General features: G+C 40.2%; 1 protein-coding gene and 1 pseudogene across 2 annotated transcripts; one reads left to right on the top strand and one right to left on the bottom strand.

Annotated features, from left to right (window-relative positions):
* Window positions 1-965: 965 nt before the first annotated feature.
* Window positions 966-4,739, bottom strand: LOC310798476 (annotated as a pseudogene). Its single transcript has 3 exons — window positions 4,692-4,739; window positions 3,429-3,729; window positions 966-997 (listed from the first exon to the last, which is right to left on the bottom strand). The product of its transcript is annotated as an uncharacterized misc_RNA (transcript).
* Window positions 4,740-8,839: 4,100 nt separating this feature from the next.
* ucn3l (urocortin 3, like) lies at window positions 8,840-9,223 on the top strand (the record flags this gene model as incomplete). Its single annotated transcript, XM_083661081.1, has 1 exon — window positions 8,840-9,223. One exon carries the CDS (start codon window positions 8,840-8,842, stop codon window positions 9,221-9,223), a length of 384 nt encoding a protein of 127 aa, XP_083517207.1.
* Window positions 9,224-22,041: the final 12,818 nt, after the last annotated feature.

Below are 22,041 nucleotides of genomic sequence, written 5' to 3'. Positions count from 1 at the left end.
AGGAGTCCCTGTAACATCCATTTTCTTTTTGCCTTTTAACACGGTTTATCAATTTAATTTCTAACGACCATGTGGCTTTCATTGCTTATTGGTCCATTTCGGTAAGGGTTCAAAATCTTAACTTTGCACATGCACAAGAGTAAAAAAAAAAGTTGCTCTTGCACATGTTCCTCTATTGTTCTATTTTATACTTAATTTAAGTTTTAAAGTAGAATGACAATCCTGACGTGATCACTCCTGCCTAAACCCAACCAATCATCACTCCTGTCCTCAGGTCAATCCAGCTTAGCATGGGCCCTTCTCTGTACCATACAGTTAGCTTAGCTGTGAGCATGTCCACTGTGTCCATTGTCTAGGCCAGTGGTTCTCAAGCTTTGTCAAGTCAAGGACCCCGAAACTGACACAAATTAGACCACGGACCCCCAGTTAATAACATTTTGACCCAGCGTCCCCCATCTGATACGATTTTTGCTTTTAGATGTTTTAATACAGGAAGTGTATGAAACCCATGACCAAAGTAAGTCATACATTCTCTCATTGTGTTACTTATGGATGGTACTTAGGCCATAGTATTCCCTGAGGAACATAGGCCATCTACGAAAACCCTCCATCCACTCCGGTTCTGTGAAGACTTTTGGATTTTTTCTGGTTCTCGTCGACGTTTCTGTAGCATGGGTGATTTTATGGGTTGGGGTTGCTAGCCCCCAAGCCCAACCTGCCACCATTTCTGGTTTCAGGGGTGTTTTGGAGTTGACTTGTTAGTCCCCTCTCCTAGCCTATTGTCTTCCAGGTAATGGATTACAGTTTCATACCACGTGAGACCAGACAGATTTAGGATTGTGTACAAAACAAGCGAAAAGAACTTTGAACGTCACAGGGAGCCCTCCACATTAACGACGACGCTGCTTGCTACATCTATATACTGTAGGCTACAATAACGTCAGGACTGTCTGTATGTCTGTCCTTCACGGATCTCGAGAACCATTTGTCTGGTCGACTTCAAACATGGGGAGTGCGCTTAGGGCATACATGGGCAAAATGCGGCCCCAGGGCCGGACCTGGCCCCTGGACCATCTCAATCCGGCACCCAAGGTCCTCAAAGAAAAACAAAACGACCCCATAAACTCAATAAAAGGCAGAATGATGTGAATAAATCTCATTTGCTACAGGCATTGGATTTGTATCGCTACTATATCAGGAGATTAACAAGAAATTACCAATCACACCGGGAGAGGGTTCAAAATAGGGAGACGCCCGCGAAAATGTGTTGGCAGGTATAATCTCCAATGTGTGGCCCTTTGCTTACTTGATCTAAGTCAGTATGGCCCTCATGAAAAAAAAAATTGCCCACCCCTGGTTTAGGGGGACCTGACAGAGAAACGTCCAGAACAAATGTCCATTTGGACTCGAAGATGAACTGATTAGATTTTGGTGGTCAAAGGTCAAGGTCACTGTGACCTCACGACCGCTCATGCTCGTTAACGCGATATCTCAGGAACGCCTTGACGGAATTTCTTCCAATTTGCCTCAAACGTCCACTTGGACTCAAGGATGAAATGATTACATTTTGGTGGTCAAAGGTCAAGGTCACTGTGCCCTCACCATTTCCAAGCTTGTTAACGCACTATCTCATTAACGCCTTGACGGAATTTCTTCACATTTGGCTCAAAAGTCTCGACAGACATGGATGTTTTAACAGGTCATCTGACTCAAGTCCCCACTTCTGATTAGATGTCAGCATTTATTTACATAGATTTTGGTGTGGGGTTTAGTTCCTCTTTAATTGAAAATCAATTACAACAGCTGATCACACACACACAAAAATCAATGACTCAAAGTGCCGATTTCAGATTGCTAAATGGCTCTTGACTTTTTTTTATTAACAATCACATAAGAAGGACAGGAGGCCGGACTGCGGCTGGAACAAACCAATCATGGCTTCATTAAATCAATATTAAAAGACACTTGTAACAGTACAGTAACACTCGCAGGACGGGATACAGTAACAGTCGGAAAGGGAATGTGTCATTTGGCGTAGTACTGCTGCTCACCAGATACAGTAAAAGCTAATGTATACAATGCCAACGGGAGAACAAAAAAAATCTTATTTGCGATTGGTGTAATTTGGTGTAATTAAACTTAAAACAATTACATACAGAAAAAATCCTCCTTAGTTTTTGTACAGCTACTTCCATGCATCTTAAATTAAAAGGGAAAAAAGGATGTTGTCGCTGTCAAATAAAGATAAACAGCTAGCGCTCCTCAGTGTGTCCAACAGCTTACACACGTTTTGCTCCGAAATGTTCTATGGTCTCTCGTGATTCCAAATATAGTATAGCTGAATCGCCTGGTTTGACCAAGTAAAACTATTTTTAAGCATTTTACAAAATGTCTATTGAACAATGGAAATGCAGGGTATGATAACATGTAATTTTCAAATAACATTCACTAATTTGTTTAATCTAAGTTTGAGACACTAATGATTTGCATTTTATCATTCATTTAGAACATAATTGTTTTGATGAAAATCACTAGATCAATGGTCTCACAATATGTTTCCATTGATAGACAATGGGAATATTGAAATATTGTCCAGCCCACAATATTAAGTGACCTCTGCTGTGTGAAGTGTCATGTGTCTCTTCAGGTTTTGTTTAAGACCAAAACTGTTACCACAGACTGAGCATTTAAATTGTTTATCTCCTGTGTGGATTCTCATGTGTTTTTTCAAGGTTACTTTTTGACGAAAACATTTCCCACAGATGAGCCTTTAAATGGTTTATCTCCTGTGTGGACTCTCATGTGTCTTTTCAAGGTTCCTTTTTCACCAAAACTGTTATCACAGACTGAGCATTTAAATGGTTTATCTCCTGTGTGGATTATCATGTGTGTTGTCAAGCTGCCTGTCTGACCAAAACTGTTACCACAGACTGAGCATTTAAATGGTTTATCTCCTGTGTGGATTATCATGTGTGTCGTCAAGGTGCCTTTGTGACCAAAACTGTTACCACAGACTGAGCATTTAAATGGTTTATCTCCTGTGTGGATTATCATGTGTTTTGTTAAGGTGCCTTTCTGACCAAAACTGTTACCACAGACTGAGCATTTAAATGGTTTATCTCCTGTGTGGATTATCATGTGTGTTGTTAAGGTGCCTTTCTGACCAAAACTGTTACCACAGACTGAGCATTGAAATGGTTTATCTCCTGTGTGGATTCTCATGTGTGTTGTCAAGTATTCTTTACGCCCAAAACTGTTACCACAGACTGAGCATTTAAATTGTGTATCTCCTGTGTGGATTCTCATGTGTGCTGTCAAGTTGCATTTCTGACCAAACCTGTTATCACAGACTGAGCATTTAAATGGTTTATCTCCTGTGTGGACACTCATGTGTTTCTTCAGAGTGTTGTTATGACCAAAACTGTTACCACAGACTGAGCATGTAAATGGTTTATCTCCTGTGTGGATTATCATGTGTCTTGTCAAGTGGCTTTTCTGACCAAAACTGTTACCACAGACTGAGCATTTAAATGGTTTATCTCCTGTGTGGATTATCATGTGTGTTGTCAAGTTGTATTTCCGACCAAACCTGTTACCACAGACTGAGCATTTAAATGGCTTCTCACCTGTGTGGACTCTCATGTGTCTGTTCAAGTCTTTGTTACGACCAAATCTTTTACCGCAAACTGAACCAGTAAAGTCTTTATTCCCAAGAACTTCACTGTTTTTCTGTGAGTCTAAGAGAGATTGAGGTTCCCTCATTTCAGTCCAATCATCACTGTCTTCAGTCTCAGAAGAGTCTGAAGTCTTGCCAGCATTGGCTGGGTCTGATGTCCCACAGTCCTCTCCATCAGCTTCTGTTTTCATCTGTTCAGTTGAGCTGCTGGCTAGAGGCTCTGCCTCTCTGTTCTCCTCAGTTAGGCTTTGATGAAGCTGTGAGGACTGAGGTTTTTCTTCATCATCTTCACTCTTCACAGGGTGAGGAGTGAATTGGAACTTGGTGATATCAGCCTCCTCCAGCCCTTGAAGCTGCTCTCCATCTTGACTGATGCAGAGTTCCTCCTGTTCCTCTTTAATGAGGGGCTCTGGGCCCTCCTGAAGCTGCTCTCCCTCCCTCCTGATCCAGAATTCCTCCTGTTCCTCTTTAATGTGTGGGGGCTCTGGCTCCTCCTGAAGCTGCTCTCCCTCCCTCCTGATCCAGAGTTCCTCCTGTTCCTCTTTAATGTCTGGGGGCTCTGGTCCCTCCTGAAGCTGCTCTCCCTCCTGACTGATCCAGAGTTCCTCCTGTTCCTCTTTAATGTCTGGGGGCTCTGGTCCCTCCTGAAGCTGCTCTCCCTCCCTCCTGATCCAGAGTTCCTCCTGTTCCTCTTTAATGTGTGGGGGCTCTGGGCCCTCCTGGTCCACACTGGGGCTGCACTCCTGCAGCTCAGGGGGAACTTCTTCTTTAATGACCGACAGCTGCTGGAAGTCTGGAGGTACGGATGCTCTGTGTAACCGCACTACAGGATCTAGCCTGATATCAGACTGAATTGTTAACTCGTTACACTTCATTTCCTTCGTCATGAGCAGTCAACTCAGTGGATGTAGAAGAACTGAAGATCTTGAGCTAGGTAAGATCTGGACCCAGGCAACGAAGCTTTCCTCGTCTGCTATCTTCTTTGAAACAGCCCAAATATCTCTTCAACGGCCGCAGTTAGTCGCTAGTTCACCAACGCTGTCAGGTTTCGGACATTAGACATTTATATGCAGTGAAACAGGAACTTTTCCTCCTGGACGTTTAACTGACAAAAGGTATTCAAAGCTCCAATAAACGTTAGCTCCATTAGCTTCACAGCTAACTAAACCATTCACCCGAGTCCATAAGAGAGAGGAGCTTCCTCTTCCTCTCTCTCAGTGCTAAACGGAGCTTCGGCTCTAGTTTATATTATTCGTGATAACATCATCCATACATACAGTCTTCTGTTGGTCAATTGCAGATGTAAACATGACTAAGTAATGACAGGGGAAAATCGGTAAGGTAGACCTCCGCTCAAGAATGTACGCTCACAAACGCAACTTTGCCAACACTCCACTCTTCTGTTCTACTTCTTCTTCTTCTATCAGATTTCCGGCAGTGTAAACGCTTCTAGGCGTATTACTGCCCTCCGCAGGTCAAGTACGACTTCTTCTCTGTTCTACTTCCTGTATCAGCATACCGTGTGTAGATGTTATACTGCCACCTAGAGGTAACACTTATCAGTACAACTTCTACACTAGCTTCGACACTGCTTCCACTTTTCTTGAAATATAGCTAAATATGGCTTGCTTCACCCAAAATAAAAAGACTAGATCCACAATGCTAATTATTTTAAAGAAGCATATCTTTATTCAATATTTTATTTTCATATTTTTATGGAACAATAAACAAACAAGACAAACAAACAGGCTCAGACACAGGAAAAGAAAAGAAAAGAATACATACATCATCGACATTTAGCATTACACCGTGGTGCTACCAGCCGCATAAGGTGCTTATGTGCTTGTAAGAGAGAGCTATTGTGCATGCATGGGATCGTATATGCAAGGGGTCCATGGGAAACCAGCTGGGCAAGCCATCCGTCACCCCTAACCTCAGTCACTAGTCATTCTTAACCTCATCAAAGTCGGCCAAAAACGGCTCCCAGATATAGTTGAGAACCTTTTAAGCGAGTTGGCTCTCAGGAACCTGAGTCTCTCCATCTGTACAACAGAGATCATGTCCATCAGCCACACCTGAAAAGAAGGTGAAGAGGAGGACTTCCATTCCTCTGGAATGAGTCTTTTGGCGCCAGTTGTCCCCAGTGTCAGAGATTGTTGCACAGCTGTAGGGAAGTTCAGAGAGGACGAAGATAGCGAGTTCTGCCTCCGGCTGCAGGGTTATTTTGTAGGCCTGCACTCACAGAGTTGGCATGCACCCTCGCCCCTCTCTCCCCACAGGGCTTTTATAATCCACTTCCCTTGCTGATTCCAACTCCGTTCAGGTGTGCTCCATCAGTAGCTAACGAATGTAGCTCTCCATGGTGCTGAACCTGTGTTAGCTCATTAATTAGCCATTTTTGCCCATTTAGTCAGCCCTAACTACCTAATTCAAAAATACAGCCCTGTCACCGTCTGCTCTGGACCGGACCCCTGCCCGGCACCCATGCCAAATATGACTGCGGTCAGGCCGACGTGTCAGAGGAAAAATGAAACGGACAGAGATACATACATACGTATGGTTTGCTCATTTATGTGTAAGATGAGGGAAGTGTATCTCCACAACCGGTGTCACGACCTCAGCTGTAAATATACAAGTTGAATCATGAGTCGTGTGATATAACAACAGTTATGTTCAGTAGTGAGTATCTTCCACTGTCCCAGTTCATGTGGAGGGTGCTGATTTAACGAGGCCTGATGATGACGTCAGTGTGACCCGCAGTTGTGTGTTTATCTGAGGGTCACTGAGACCGTCCCGCTCCTCACAGCCCTGAAGGCCCAGCGAGATGATTCAGGCTGTATGCTTATTATTAGTCAGATGAGGATTATTCCTTGACGGGCTGGGCCGGAAGGAACTCAAGAAACGAGGTAGGCGGTGTGTCCTGCTCTCTCTTCCTCCTGGGGTTGACAGTCTCTTGCTCCTTGTTCTTCTCCAGAGGGCCTCCTCTCTCTCTCTCATTCCTCTCTTGAACCTCCAAACACCCCCATGAGTCACATAGCATGAGCCACAGGAGATGTGACAAAGTGCTGCCAGTGCCAACTGACACACAGCATCCCTCACAGGAACATCTGAAGAGCTGCTTTGGTATAAAGTAGCTGGATTCATCTTTTGGAGATCCTGAAGAGAGGCTGTACCACCCAGACTTGTTAAGGCATATTCCACTTGATGATGATGATGATGATGATGATGATGTGATTTTGTGTGTGTGTGTGTGTGTGTGTGTGCGCGCGTGTGCGTGTGCATGTGTGTGTGCGTGTGTAGAACTTCTAGGGTTTCTTTGCAAGCTTGTGGGTGATCCTGACAGCAGGGTTGCCTGGTGGTTCGAGAAACGGTTGAGTAACCCAGGTGAAATTCTCTTAACTTCCAATTAATTCATCAAGAGCCTGATTAGGCCGACAATTTCTGTCTAATTACTAGTGGAGCAAGACAATCCCAAATTGCTCACTCACTGTAAATTGCTCAGGGTAAGGCGAGTTATGGTCACTCTGTCTGTATTGACAGCACATGAACTCAAAATGGCATGATGAGAAAGTGAGCATTTGCTCCTATAAATATATCCTCAATCTTTATGATGGAACACATTTATATTTTTACTGGTGGTGGTAGGGTTTCATTTGAACGCAGCCTGAGGCATCTGATTCATAACAAACTATTATAATAATTAGCATCACGTTATTTTTAGACAAAGAAACAGACAGCAATGTGCGTAGAGAGGAAATGAGATGAAACAAGGGGAGGATGAGGGATCGGATGTAGAGATGTAGAAGATAAACAGAGGGGAGTGGAGGGGCAGGGGTTGCGTGACGGCGAAGAAGGACGGGGTGGATGAATGAAGAGGAGTCGTGGAGGAGCAGACAGAAGTCCAGTTGAACATCCGACTGCAGTGCCACACTGACTGGTCGCTCTTCCAGTATAGTTGAAGAAAAAAGGCTTGGGGGCCAGAAGACAACTGAGGATCTCAGAGAGCCACAGAAGACAAATCAGTGCCATCGCCCTGCTTCAGGACACGGGGGGGATAAGTGATCAACGGTCCACAGTGCTGGCATTGAGTAAGTATTTGGGCAATGATTATGAAACTTCTTCATGCGCACCCAGGGTTTTCATGCACCTCAGAAAATATTGGACAATTTCTGTTTCTCTGAAGGGGACCTACAACATGATTTGCTCAACCAACAGAGACACAGAAATTGTCGAATAGCAACAGGATCAACTGGGCTGTAAGATACGTTAACTGATTTATTTACTGTTTCAATATGCTTTTCTGTCTTCGATATCAAAAGCAGCAGTATTTCAAATCTACCAGTATCGCCCAGTGAATGGACCATCTACAAATGCATGTTAGAATTAACCACTGAAATTGTATGTAAAATAAAGTAGGAATTCCTTCCTGTTACACTGTAAGTTGCCTCATATTGTGCACGATTCTGCACAATCCAATCCTCTATTGTCAAGAGGACTAAACGGCACGGTGGCTCAGTGGTTAACACTGTTGCCTCACAGCAAGAAGGTCCCTGGTTCGAACCCCGGTCCGTCCCAGGTCCTTTCTGTGTGGAGTTTGCATGTTCTCCCCGTGTCCGTGTGGGTTTTCTCCGGGTGCTCCGGTTTCCTCCCACCATCAAAGAAAGACATGTATGTTAGGGTTAATACTCCTGTCAGTGCCCCTGACCAAGGTACTGGCAAAAGAACTGGAGTTGGTCCCCGGGCGCTGCACAGTGGCTGCCCACTGCTCCTAGGTCTAGGAAGGTTCCTAGTAGAGGATGGGTCAAATGCAGAGGATGAATTTCCCCAAGGGGATAAATAAAGGATAACTTAACTTAACTTAACTTAACTTAACTTAAACACCCTCCTTAACCCCTCTCATCACCGACATGATCATCAACCCTTTGTGACTGAAGTGAATTTAAGATGTGAAATCGGTAAGGGTCAACACCTTTCAGCCTATTTCATGGAGAGAGCAGCCAGGTCGCCCTGCAATTTGTCTTCCAAGTTTCTATTCCAAGGAAGAAAATCCTTGTGGGATACTATGACTGAAAGCTTTAAAGGAGCCTTGCAGAGTCACAAGCTTTGGGTTTTGAGCTGCTGTCTTCTCCTTCTTCTCTCCCTCCAGACAGTGTTCTTCTGACCATGAGAGGTGTGCGTGTGTGTTTCTGCCTGGCCCTGCTGCTGCCCTGGTGCATCCAGGGCCAGAGGAGCAGCCTCGCTGCTGCCAAACTGGACAAAGACACACAGCGAGACATGCTGGTCGTCGACATCCTCAACCGCAGAGGTGTGTTGGACTCGTTGTTTGGGCCTGACCGCCGCTCGGCGCTCTGGCAAGCACGCGCCCCGCCGCGCCCAGCCTCCCCGGTCCCAAAGAGAGCCCAGCAGCCTGGGTCACGCTTTGCCCTGTCCCTCGACGTTCCCACCAGCATCCTCAGCGTCCTCATAGGCCTGGCCAAGAACCAGGACATGAGGACCAAGGCAGCAGCCAATGCAGAACTGATGGCACGCATCGGCAAGAGGAAATAAGAACCGGGGGGCGGCCACTGGGAACCGTCAGAGGCTTGGGTGAGAATGTCTCACCTCACAGCGGATTTTGGCACTGACCCCTGGTTAGAAACAATATGTTAGTTCAGGAAAATGCAGTCAGTATCTGTCCTGTAGAGATTAGGTGTTTGACTTTCATATTTCTATTAAATGACTTCTTTCCTCATTCGCTACCACACTGCACAGACTGCCTCTTGAAATATAATGCACTGGAAAACATACAACATAAACTGCCAACAAAATGTCACTGAAAATAATGTCAGACAGTGAGGGAAAATGATGCACCCATGGGTCAGAAACATGAAAATCATGATCAAGATTTGAAATCTATTTGTTGTGTTTGTATGTGTTGTCTTGAATTGAATTGAAAGGAAGGTTTGTTTAATTAAATCCAATATGGTAATCATTTCAGTTCTCCGGAGTCTGATTCATTTCATTCTGCATTGACGTCAGGCACTTTTATTAATTACAAGTCTCACCAACCAATAACGCACAAACGATTTGCCATAAGCCAAAATCAAGCTGCGTCTAACTGTGATAACGCCACAAAGGCACAGGAAGGAAATTTAGAGTCCCTTTCCACAGACCTTTGTTAAACGCTTGATCAATGTGATAAACAAGTCATAGCTATTTTAAGCCTGATACATTGTATGAGTTAAGCCTCCTGTAGATTTGACTAATGTCTGATTCATCTGTGCTCCTACAGTGAGCGTGAACTGTGGCAACAGAGTGAAATAAACTGCTCATCTGAGTGGTCTATTTACATGTCATTACCATGACATCTTTGAACCGTACAAAGAATAACTACTGGAATCCTACAATTGCCTACATTTTAGTAGGACAAACATCACAGCAAAACTGGGCTATAGTAGGTTAAGAAATAACTGCCTCGTGGTTGTATGCTTCCACCAAGTCAAGAGGCAGTTTACATCCATCTCTGTCCAGACACATGCAATAATACAGTAGGTACTGTAGGTACTAGGTAGTGAAGACTTTAAGGAATTTAATAGTATGTATGTATGTATATATATATATATATATATATATATATATATATATATATTTAGGGATGTCACAATATATCGTCCCATGATATATCGCAATATCAAAACGTGACAATATGTATCGTTGAGATGAAATCTCATATCGCGAGAAAAAGAAGCTGAACATGGTGGCACTGATCTGCATCTGATTGCATGCTCGCTCTCCTTTTCATTGCTTTGTTTGAACCACGAGGGACGTTACAGACACGGAGGATGAAAATGGTGAAATTACTCAAATTAGCGTGGAGGATGCCCCCTCAACTTACAAATCGATCGCAAAAAAATATTCTTAAAATATCGTATTGTATTAACCCAATATCGTGTATCGTATCGTATCATGAACTGAGTGTATCCTGACACCCCTAATATAATATATACACACACACACACACACACACACACACGTGTGTGTGTGTGTGTGTGTGTGTGTGTGTGTGTGTATATACTTAAACAAGGATTTTAGTCTCTGCAAAACTAAGTGACAGCATTTCCATCTTTGTAGAATGACCCAAGATCAGCTCTCAGCTACAGTGGGAAGCAAAACATTATGATGTCACATTGAAGTTGACCTTTGAACTTTTAGATAAAAAAAAATGCATCATGTCATAATTTTATCCTATAGAGACGTGATCCTATAGAGACATGTGTGTGAATTTTTATAAGTTCTACAAGTTCTTCAGATGAGAATAGGGGATGGATGGACGGACGGACGGATGGACAGACGAAAACAATGCCTCCGGCCACATTAGAGAGGCCTCTGCTGCCTTTTTATGTTCTGTTATGACGGGTCCACCAACAGGGAAAGTAGGCTATAACTGTGTGGCTATTTTTAAAAATGGACTAAAGATTAGTCACTTTGGCCCGAGGGCAATGGGTTTATTTTCAAAGACTACTTTTGACAGAGCTGCGCCCCGTCCATCCATAGTGAAGCAGCTGAGTGAACAGGACAAAGTGTATAGAGCCATATGGTGTAATGGTAAATAAACAGACAGATAAACTGTGACCTCCAGGCAGTGGTGATCATAAGGCAAAGAAACAAAAAAAAAGATTTCTCAGCCACCATTTTTACATGTCAAAGCAGGCTAAACACAGGTGTAACCAGTACTGTAACATCAATGACGGTTCCATTCAATTTTGTGTTTCAGTGCCAGTGCCCTCATTAATGTTATTGGTTACACCCCTTTACCCTGCTTTGACATGTCAAGATGGCTGATGTGAAAATTGCAGCATTGTAGCAATGTTGTTTTTTCTTTTCTTTTTTTAATATACCGGTATGTTTATTCAACAAAAGGTATTGTTTTCTCACAAATATTGACAAGCATTTTGTTTTTAATATTTTAATAATTTTTCAATAATGAGGCCTATAAACGTAACTTACAAGGCCCAAATTAAAGTAGGCCCTACTTCCAAGCGACCATGCCTGCCTGCTGCCAACTGATGCAGTTCGTGGGTTAGCCACACAGATGTTTATTTTTTCCACCTTCACTTTACTACTCAAAAAAGAGAAGAAGAAGAAGAAGAAGAAGAAGAAGAAGAAGAAGAAGAAGAAGAAGAAGAAGAAGAAGAAGAAGAAGAAGAAGAAGAAGAAGAAGAAGAAGAAGAAGAAGAAGAAGAATTAAATTAGTGTTAAATGTGTCGATAAAGGGTTTCACTATAGACAGTTTTAACTTGACAACAATAACAACCGTCACAACCCACCTGAATATCCGGTTTACTTCCTGTATACATAGCTGAGCAGGCTGATATTCGGCTCATATTAAATGTTAACGTTAGGCCGTGTCTCCGACAGACACATTAACAAGGTAGCCTATTTCACTGCGGTGAAGCCAGCCTACTCACGCTGTTGCCTCGTCAAGCCAGCCGCTCCTACATTTCAAGGGCGCCCTTATTGCAGACCTTACGGTAAATACACCGCGCGTTGACCAACTTCAGGGTTTCAAAATAAAATGTCAGGTTTTTGAAAGGCAATAACAGAGATGTGTCGAATTGTCGATGATTTTACCAGCCAGCCAGTGTATTCTACACTGATTTTGAGTCATTAGGTCACATGACCTGGAAGGTATTCAGCCGTAAATGCTTATTTTTCGATAAAGAAAATAATATGAAATATATGGAGTATTAAACTCCAATAAAAATAGGTGTGTCCTAACCAGGCTGTGCAGTAATGCCATTCTACATTGATTTCGAGTCATTAGGTCATATGACCTGGGAGTTATTGAGCCGAAAAGCCACATTTTTCCATAAAAAAATGAATTATGAAATTTGGGGAGTATTAAACTCCAATAAAAGAAGGTGTGTCCTAACCAGGCAGTGTAGTAATGTCATTCTACATTGACTTTGAGTCATTAGCTCATATGACCTGGGAGTTATTGAGCCGAAAAGCCACATTTTTCCATAAAAAAATGAATTATGAAATTTGGGGAGTATTAAACTCCAATAAAAAAAGGTGTGTCCTAACCAGGCAGTGTAGTAATGTCATTCTACATTGACTTTGAGTCATTAGCTCATATGACCTGGGAGTTATTGAGCCGAAAAGCCACATTTTTCAGAAAATGCATGTTTCCATAAAGAAATTAATCATGAAATATGGGGAGTATTACACTCCAATAAAAAAAGGTGTGTCCTAACCAGGCAGTCTAGTAATATGATTCTACATTGATTTTGAGTCATTCGGTCACATGACCTGGGAGTTATTGAGCCGAAAAGGCGAATTTTTCAGAAAATGCATGTTTCCATAAAGAAATTAATCATGAAATATGGGGAGTATTAAACTCCAATAAAAAAAGGTGTGTCCTAACCAGGCAGTCTAGTAATATGATTCTACATTGATTTTGAGTCATTCGGTCATATGACCTGGGAGCTATTGAGCCGAAAAGCCACATTTTTCCATAAAAAAATGAATTATGAAATTTGGGGAGTATTAAACTCCAATAAAAAAAGGTGTGTCCTAACCAGGCAGTGTAGTAATGTCATTCTACATTGACTTTGAGTCATTAGCTCATATGACCTGGGAGTTATTGACCCGAAAAGCCACATTTTTCAGAAAATGCATGTTTCCATAAAGAAATTAATCATGAAATATGGGGAGTATTACACTCCAATAAAAAAAGGTGTGTCCTAACCAGGCAGTCTAGTAATATGATTCTACATTGATTTTGAGTCATTCGGTCATATGACCTGGGAGTTATTGAGCCGAAAAGCCACATTTTTCCATAAAAAAATGAATTATGAAATTTGGGGAGTATTAAACTCCAATAAAAGAAGGTGTGTCCTAACCAGGCAGTGTAGTAATGTCATTCTACATTGACTTTGAGTCATTAGCTCATATGACCTGGGAGTTATTGAGCCGAAAAGCCACATTTTTCCATAAAAAAATGAATTATGAAATTTGGGGAGTATTAAACTCCAATAAAAGAAGGTGTGTCCTAACCAGGCAGTGTAGTAATGTCATTCTACATTGACTTTGAGTCATTAGCTCATATGACCTGGGAGTTATTGAGCCGAAAAGCCACATTTTTCCATAAAAAAATGAATTATGAAATTTGGGGAGTATTAAACTCCAATAAAAGAAGGTGTGTCCTAACCAGGCAGTGTAGTAATGTCATTCTACATTGACTTTGAGTCATTAGCTCATATGACCTGGGAGTTATTGAGCCGAAAAGCCACATTTTTCAGAAAATGCATGTTTCCATAAAGAAATTAATCATGAAATATGGGGAGTATTACACTCCAATAAAAAAAGGTGTGTCCTAACCAGGCAGTCTAGTAATATGATTCTACATTGATTTTGAGTCATTCGGTCACATGACCTGGGAGTTATTGAGCCGAAAAGGCGAATTTTTCAGAAAATGCATGTTTCCATAAAGAAATTAATCATGAAATATGGGGAGTATTAAACTCCAATAAAAAAAGGTGTGTCCTAACCAGGCAGTGTAGTAATGTCATTCTACATTGACTTTGAGTCATTAGCTCATATGACCTGGGAGTTATTGAGCCGAAAAGCCACATTTTTCCATAAAAAAATGAATTATGAAATTTGGGGAGTATTAAACTCCAATAAAAAAAGGTGTGTCCTAACCAGGCAGTGTAGTAATGTCATTCTACATTGACTTTGAGTCATTAGCTCATATGACCTGGGAGTTATTGAGCCGAAAAGCCACATTTTTCAGAAAATGCATGTTTCCATAAAGAAATTAATCATGAAATATGGGGAGTATTACACTCCAATAAAAAAAGGTGTGTCCTAACCAGGCAGTCTAGTAATATGATTCTACATTGATTTTGAGTCATTCGGTCACATGACCTGGGAGTTATTGAGCCGAAAAGGCGAATTTTTCAGAAAATGCATGTTTCCATAAAGAAATTAATCATGAAATATGGGGAGTATTACACTCCAATAAAAAAAGGTGTGTCCTAACCAGGCAGTCTAGTAATATGATTCTACATTGATTTTGAGTCATTCGGTCACATGACCTGGGAGTTATTGAGCCGAAAAGGCGAGTTTTTCAGAAAATGCATGTTTCCATAAAGAAATTAATCATGAAATATGGGGAGTATTAAACTCCAATAAAAAAAGGTGTGTCCTAACCAGGCAGTCTAGTAATATGATTCTACATTGATTTTGAGTCGTTCGGTCATATGACCTGGGAGTTATTGAGCCGAAAAGGCGAATTTTTCAGAAAATGCATGTTTCCATAAAGAAATTAATCATGAAATATGGGGAGTATTAAACTCCAATAAAAAAAGGTGTGTCCTAACCAGGCAGTCTAGTAATATGATTCTACATTGATTTTGAGTCATTCGGTCACATGACCTGGGAGTTATTGAGCCGAAAAGGCGAGTTTTTCAGAAAATGCATGTTTCCATAAAGAAATTAATCATGAAATATGGGGAGTATTAAACTCCAATAAAAAAAGGTGTGTCCTAACCAGGCAGTCTAGTAATATGATTCTACATTGATTTTGAGTCGTTCGGTCATATGACCTGGGAGTTATTGAGCCGAAAAGGCGAATTTTTCAGAAAATGCATGTTTCCATAAAGAAATTAATCATGAAATATGGGGAGTATTAAACTCCAATAAAAAAAGGTGTGTCCTAACCAGGCAGTGTAGTAATGTCATTCTACATTGACTTTGAGTCATTAGCTCATATGACCTGGGAGTTATTGACCCGAAAAGCCACATTTTTCAGAAAATGCATGTTTCCATAAAGAAATTAATCATGAAATATGGGGAGTATTACACTCCAATAAAAAAAGGTGTGTCCTAACCAGGCAGTCTAGTAATATGATTCTACATTGATTTTGAGTCATTCGGTCATATGACCTGGGAGTTATTGAGCCGAAAAGCCACATTTTTCCATAAAAAAATGAATTATGAAATTTGGGGAGTATTAAACTCCAATAAAAGAAGGTGTGTCCTAACCAGGCAGTGTAGTAATGTCATTCTACATTGACTTTGAGTCATTAGCTCATATGACCTGGGAGTTATTGAGCCGAAAAGCCACATTTTTCCATAAAAAAATGAATTATGAAATTTGGGGAGTATTAAACTCCAATAAAAGAAGGTGTGTCCTAACCAGGCAGTGTAGTAATGTCATTCTACATTGACTTTGAGTCATTAGCTCATATGACCTGGGAGTTATTGAGCCGAAAAGCCACATTTTTCCATAAAAAAATGAATTATGAAATTTGGGGAGTATTAAACTCCAATAAAAGAAGGTGTGTCCTAACCAGGCAGTGTAGTAATGTCATTCTACATTGACTTTGAGTCATTAGCTCATATGACCTGGGAGTTATTGAGCCGAAAAGCCACATTTTTCCATAAAAAAATGAATTATGAAATTTGGGGAGTATTAAACTCCAATAAAAGAAGGTGTGTCCTAACCAGGCAGTGTAGTAATGTCATTCTACATTGACTTTGAGTCATTAGCTCATATGACCTGGGAGTTATTGAGCCGAAAAGCCACATTTTTCAGAAAATGCATGTTTCCATAAAGAAATTAATCATGAAATATGGGGAGTATTAAACTCCAATAAAAAAAGGTGTGTCCTAACCAGGCAGTCTAGTAATATGATTCTACATTGATTTTGAGTCGTTCGGTCATATGACCTGGGAGTTATTGAGCCGAAAAGCCACATTTTTCCATAAAAAAATGAATTATGAAATTTGGGGAGTATTAAACTCCAATAAAAAAAGGTGTGTCCTAACCAGGCAGTGTAGTAATGTCATTCTACATTGATTTTGAGTCATTAGGTAACATGAACTGGAAGGTATTGAGCCAGAATGCTAAACTTTGTAAATTTTTAAGAAAAAATTAATGAATAAAAAATCAATCAGGTGCACTTTGAGAGAAAAATGAAGAGACTAGATCTATGGAGAACTACACACATCCCATTAATATCCTCTTTACTGTTCTGTGGCTTTACAATGATGAATGTTACAATTTTTTGGTACCACGCGCAGACATAGGGAAACAATTGCTATGTATCTCTATCAAGCATTATGGGTTAAACTTCTGGTGGTTATCTGAAAAAGTGAATATAACAATTATGATAAGAAGTTCCACAGTAATGGCAATTTTAAGTCATAATAACTGTTAAATGGGTTAAGCAATTCAATTGATATTCGTAGTTAGATTCATAGGATAAAGAAACTTTTGGACAGATCCTAATGGATGAATGACACAACACACCAGTTGCTCTAATAAAGACAATCAGTGCTCTTCTGGAGAAGTAAAGATAGCGGAGAAGAAGAGTAAATCATTTCCACATGGTGTCATGGTGGGTAGGAAAAATTTTGGATTGTTCTTTCACTATGTCCAAAATTAAAATGTGTTTACTGCCTATAATTGAAAAAAAAGAGAGCTTGCACATCCACTATGCAGACTAGGTGCAGGACAAACAAGAGTATAAATCTAGAAAAAAGGAGAATCCGCACACTGGAGCAAATTGCTAGACAACTCTCACTAGGTTATTTTAACGTTTCGATCCATACGTTACAATAAACTATTGGGAATAGTCCAGCAATTTGCTCCAGTTAACTGCCTTTCATGTCAGATGTTTTGTGTGTTTTTGAATTCAGTGTCTTGGTTTGATGTCCAAAGTATTAATGTCTAACAATGCAACAAAAATGTAGTTATCCCACCATCTATAGTACAGAATTTAAAGTATTTGTTTTTACCATAAATATATATATAAAAATATAAATAATAAATAAAAACAATACCAACTCATTAATAACAGAATAATTAATTCACAGGGCTGTGAAATGTATGTATTTTGATTGGTGTAAATATTATTGAAGTAAGGGATGATTGTCGATACAGCCCGTGTAGTTTGTCATATACATGATTTAGGTACTTCAATACTTGGTTTTTAGAAAAAAACAAATCAGCTTTGCATTTCTACTGCTTTATTGTTGAAAATCAATGTTTCAATGATGACATGCTTAATTCTGTATGTTGGTGCAGATGGCGAAGGCAGTGATGGAGGCATATCCTGCATTTCCACTCTTTTCCTTTGGAACATCAAGGAAGGAAATGGCTTCTGAAAGGACTAAGTTTGCAGTGTCAATACTCAGTGCTTCAGGTTTATAAGTCATTTTCCTCTTTTCTTTATATTAAGTACGGTAGTTCATCTTGTTGTGAAATGAAATGCGGTCAAACATACCCAAAATAAACTCACCCTCTAAAAATGAGTCATTATATGCGCAAATTCACATTCATGTATCCCATACATATCTCTGATGAACTCATGACCCCATCACAGAATCAGAAATAATTCTTAGCTAACTTAAATACTGTCAACTGGAACTGAAACAGGAACCATATCAGTTAAAATCTGCTAAGGTGGTGTAGAATTCTTTTGTTTTTGTTTGCCGCAAAAAGCAATGTGAATACTGATATTCAATAGATGTTATTTTACTTGAAAACGCTTTCAATATGCCTTAGTTTATGATTATCAATAATCCAGTTGACAAGGGAAAAATGTGCACAAGGGAATGTGCACATATGTGAATAATTACAGAAATGTTTTTTATTTCAGTGTTAGACCTGGACAACGACTGTGTCATGTGCTATGCCTCAAAGCCCCCTGGATCAGGGCCTCCAGATACTCTTTGGGTGAGTGTTATTTCTTGTACATTTATGATTGTGGGTTTAATGTAAGATACTATAATTAAATGTTATGGTTTTAGAAGAGTGTTTCTAATAGAGCGAAATCCTCAACTCTTGAACTTTGGAGAGGTGTAGCATCTCAGATCTCTGACTTAATGACCTCAGTGCCTCAGGAACCAGTGCTTCAATTAGTCAATAGCGACGTGTGAGACAGTTACTTTAAACAAGAGACCGTGGGGGGTGGGGGGTGGGGGGTTTGGGGTGGAGAGGGTGCTCTCCTATATTTGATTTCATTTTGTATTTCTTTTTGTTTTGTGGTAATTACAAAATTGATGTCATTCTGTGCATGTTCTGATGGGTATTGGGGGGGTGATATGAGTGGGCAGGTGGGAGGAGGGTTCATGCAGCCTGGCTAATGTCTGTCATAATGTCGTGTAACTATGCTGAACTACTGATATCAATAAAAAAATTATCACAAAAAAAAGAAGAGTGTTTCTCATTTTCCAGAAAAAGTACCAAAGATACACAATTTTGAGACTACCGTAAATTCCGGACTATAAGCCGCACCTTTTTTCCCGTTTTTTGGCCTTTTTTGGCCCCTGCGGCTTATATAACGGTGCGGCTTATCTATGGATTTTTTCCACAAAAAAAAAAAAAAAAAAAAAAAAATCTCTCTTTTTTAGCACTCTTTCTAACTATAAAGCCACTTCTGTTTTAATTTCCTCTCTTGCCCTCTTTTCACCACACTGTATGACACTGTAAGACACTGTATGACACTGTATGACACTGTGTGCACTGTAAATAACAACACAGGTGGTGTTGTGTTATGTTGTTTTGTTGAAATGTTAATAAATGGGAGCATTACATATGGTAATTAAACATTAAAACACAATAAAAAAAAAAAAAAAAAAAAAAACCATTAAAACACCCGCGGCTTATAGTCCGGTGCGGCTTATATAAGAAAAAAATAGTCAACTTTGAAGGTGCGGCTTATACACCGGTGCGCCTTATAGTCCGGAATTTACGGTATCTTCTTTATCTTTACAGATACAGTGTGACACGTGCAAAAGGTGGCACCATGAGCAGTGTCTGGGGATGAAACAAGACCAACTCCAACAAGCAAGGACAGGCAACTGGGATTGTGCCCTTTGCACTTAAAGCAACCCTCCAGTCATCTTTGTTATTTTTCACATGGCTATTTTTAACATGTGGCTACTTTCACCAAAGGGCTATTTTTTCCCCTTTTGCTCAAACAATTGGAGAGTCAACAAAGAAACATATTGTCAAAAGCATTCCAGTTTGATACTTTTAAACATTTCATTTGTAAGCTTTGTTTTTTCCTGGACTGCTAATTAGCAGTGTGTGTGTGCCTGTGTGTGACTGTGTGTGCCCGTGTGTGACTGTGTGTGACTGTGTGTGCCCGTGTGTGACTTTGTGTGCCCGTGTGTCCCCGTGTGTGACTGTGTGTGCCTGTGTGTGACTGTGTGTGCCCGTGTGTGACTTTGTGTGACTGTGTGTGCCCGTGTGTGACTTTGTGTGCCTGTGTGTGACTGTGTGTGCCCGTGTGTGCCCGTGTGTGCCTCTGTCTGATTGTGTGCCTGTGTCTGATTGTGTGGCTGTGAAAATACGTTATTCTTGCCTTTTTTGTTCCCCTATGTCTGCGCGTGGTACCAAAAAATTGTAACATTCATCATTGTAAAGCCACAGAACAGTAAAGAGGATATTAATGGGATGTGTGTAGTTCTCCATAGATCTAGTCTCTTCATTTTTCTCTCAAAGTGCACCTGATTGATTTTTTATTCATTAATTTTTTCTTAAAAATTTACAAAGTTTAGCATTCTGGCTCAATACCTTCCAGTTCATGTTACCTAATGACTCAAAATCAATGTAGAATGACATTACTACACTGCCTGGTTAGGACACACCTTTTTTTATTGGAGTTTAATACTCCCCAAATTTCATAATTCATTTTTTTATGGAAAAATGTGGCTTTTCGGCTCAATAACTCCCAGGTCATATGAGCTAATGACTCAAAGTCAATGTAGAATGACATTACTACACTGCCTGGTTAGGACACACCTTCTTTTATTGGAGTTTAATACTCCCTAAATTTCATAATTCATTTTTTTATGGAAAAATGTGGCTTTTCGGCTCAATAACTCCCAGGTCATATGAGCTAATGACTCAAAGTCAATGTAGAATGACATTACTACACTGCCTGGTTAGGACACACCTTCTTTTATTGGAGTTTAATACTCCCCAAATTTCATAATTCATTTTTTTATGGAAAAATGTGGCTTTTCGGCTCAATAACTCCCAGGTCATATGAGCTAATGACTCAAAGTCAATGTAGAATGACATTACTACACTGCCTGGTTAGGACACACCTTCTTTTATTGGAGTTTAATACTCCCCAAATTTCATAATTCATTTTTTTATGGAAAAATGTGGCTTTTCGGCTCAATAACTCCCAGGTCATATGAGCTAATGACTCAAAGTCAATGTAGAATGACATTACTACACTGCCTGGTTAGGACACACCTTCTTTTATTGGAGTTTAATACTCCCCAAATTTCATAATTCATTTTTTTATGGAAAAATGTGGCTTTTCGGCTCAATAACTCCCAGGTCATATGAGCTAATGACTCAAAGTCAATGTAGAATGACATTACTACACTGCCTGGTTAGGACACACCTTCTTTTATTGGAGTTTAATACTCCCCAAATTTCATAATTCATTTTTTTATGGAAAAATGTGGCTTTTCGGCTCAATAACTCCCAGGTCATATGAGCTAATGACTCAAAGTCAATGTAGAATGACATTACTACACTGCCTGGTTAGGACACACCTTCTTTTATTGGAGTTTAATACTCCCCAAATTTCATAATTCATTTTTTTATGGAAAAATGTGGCTTTTCGGCTCAATAACTCCCAGGTCATATGAGCTAATGACTCAAAGTCAATGTAGAATGACATTACTACACTGCCTGGTTAGGACACACCTTCTTTTATTGGAGTTTAATACTCCCCAAATTTCATAATTCATTTTTTTATGGAAAAATGTGGCTTTTCGGCTCAATAACTCCCAGGTCATATGACCGAACGACTCAAAATCAATGTAGAATCATATTACTAGACTGCCTGGTTAGGACACACCTTTTTTATTGGAGTTTAATACTGCCCATATTTCATGATTAATTTCTTTATGGAAACATGCATTTTCTGAAAAATGTGGCTTTTCGGCTCAATAACTCCCAGGTCATATGAGCTAATGACTCAAAGTCAATGTAGAATGACATTACTACACTGCCTGGTTAGGACACACCTTCTTTTATTGGAGTTTAATACTCCCCAAATTTCATAATTCATTTTTTTATGGAAAAATGTGGCTTTTCGGCTCAATAACTCCCAGGTCATATGAGCTAATGACTCAAAGTCAATGTAGAATGACATTACTACACTGCCTGGTTAGGACACACCTTCTTTTATTGGAGTTTAATACTCCCCAAATTTCATAATTCATTTTTTTATGGAAAAATGTGGCTTTTCGGCTCAATAACTCCCAGGTCATATGAGCTAATGACTCAAAGTCAATGTAGAATGACATTACTACACTGCCTGGTTAGGACACACCTTTTTTTA

The sequence above is a fragment of the Poromitra crassiceps genome, assembly GCF_964638095.1.
Source record: "Poromitra crassiceps genome assembly, chromosome: 25".
NCBI classification, from domain to species: Eukaryota; Metazoa; Chordata; class Actinopteri; order Beryciformes; family Melamphaidae; genus Poromitra; species Poromitra crassiceps.
Note: the sequence above shows the minus strand (reverse complement) of the source record. Positions and strands in the feature narration are given on the sequence as shown.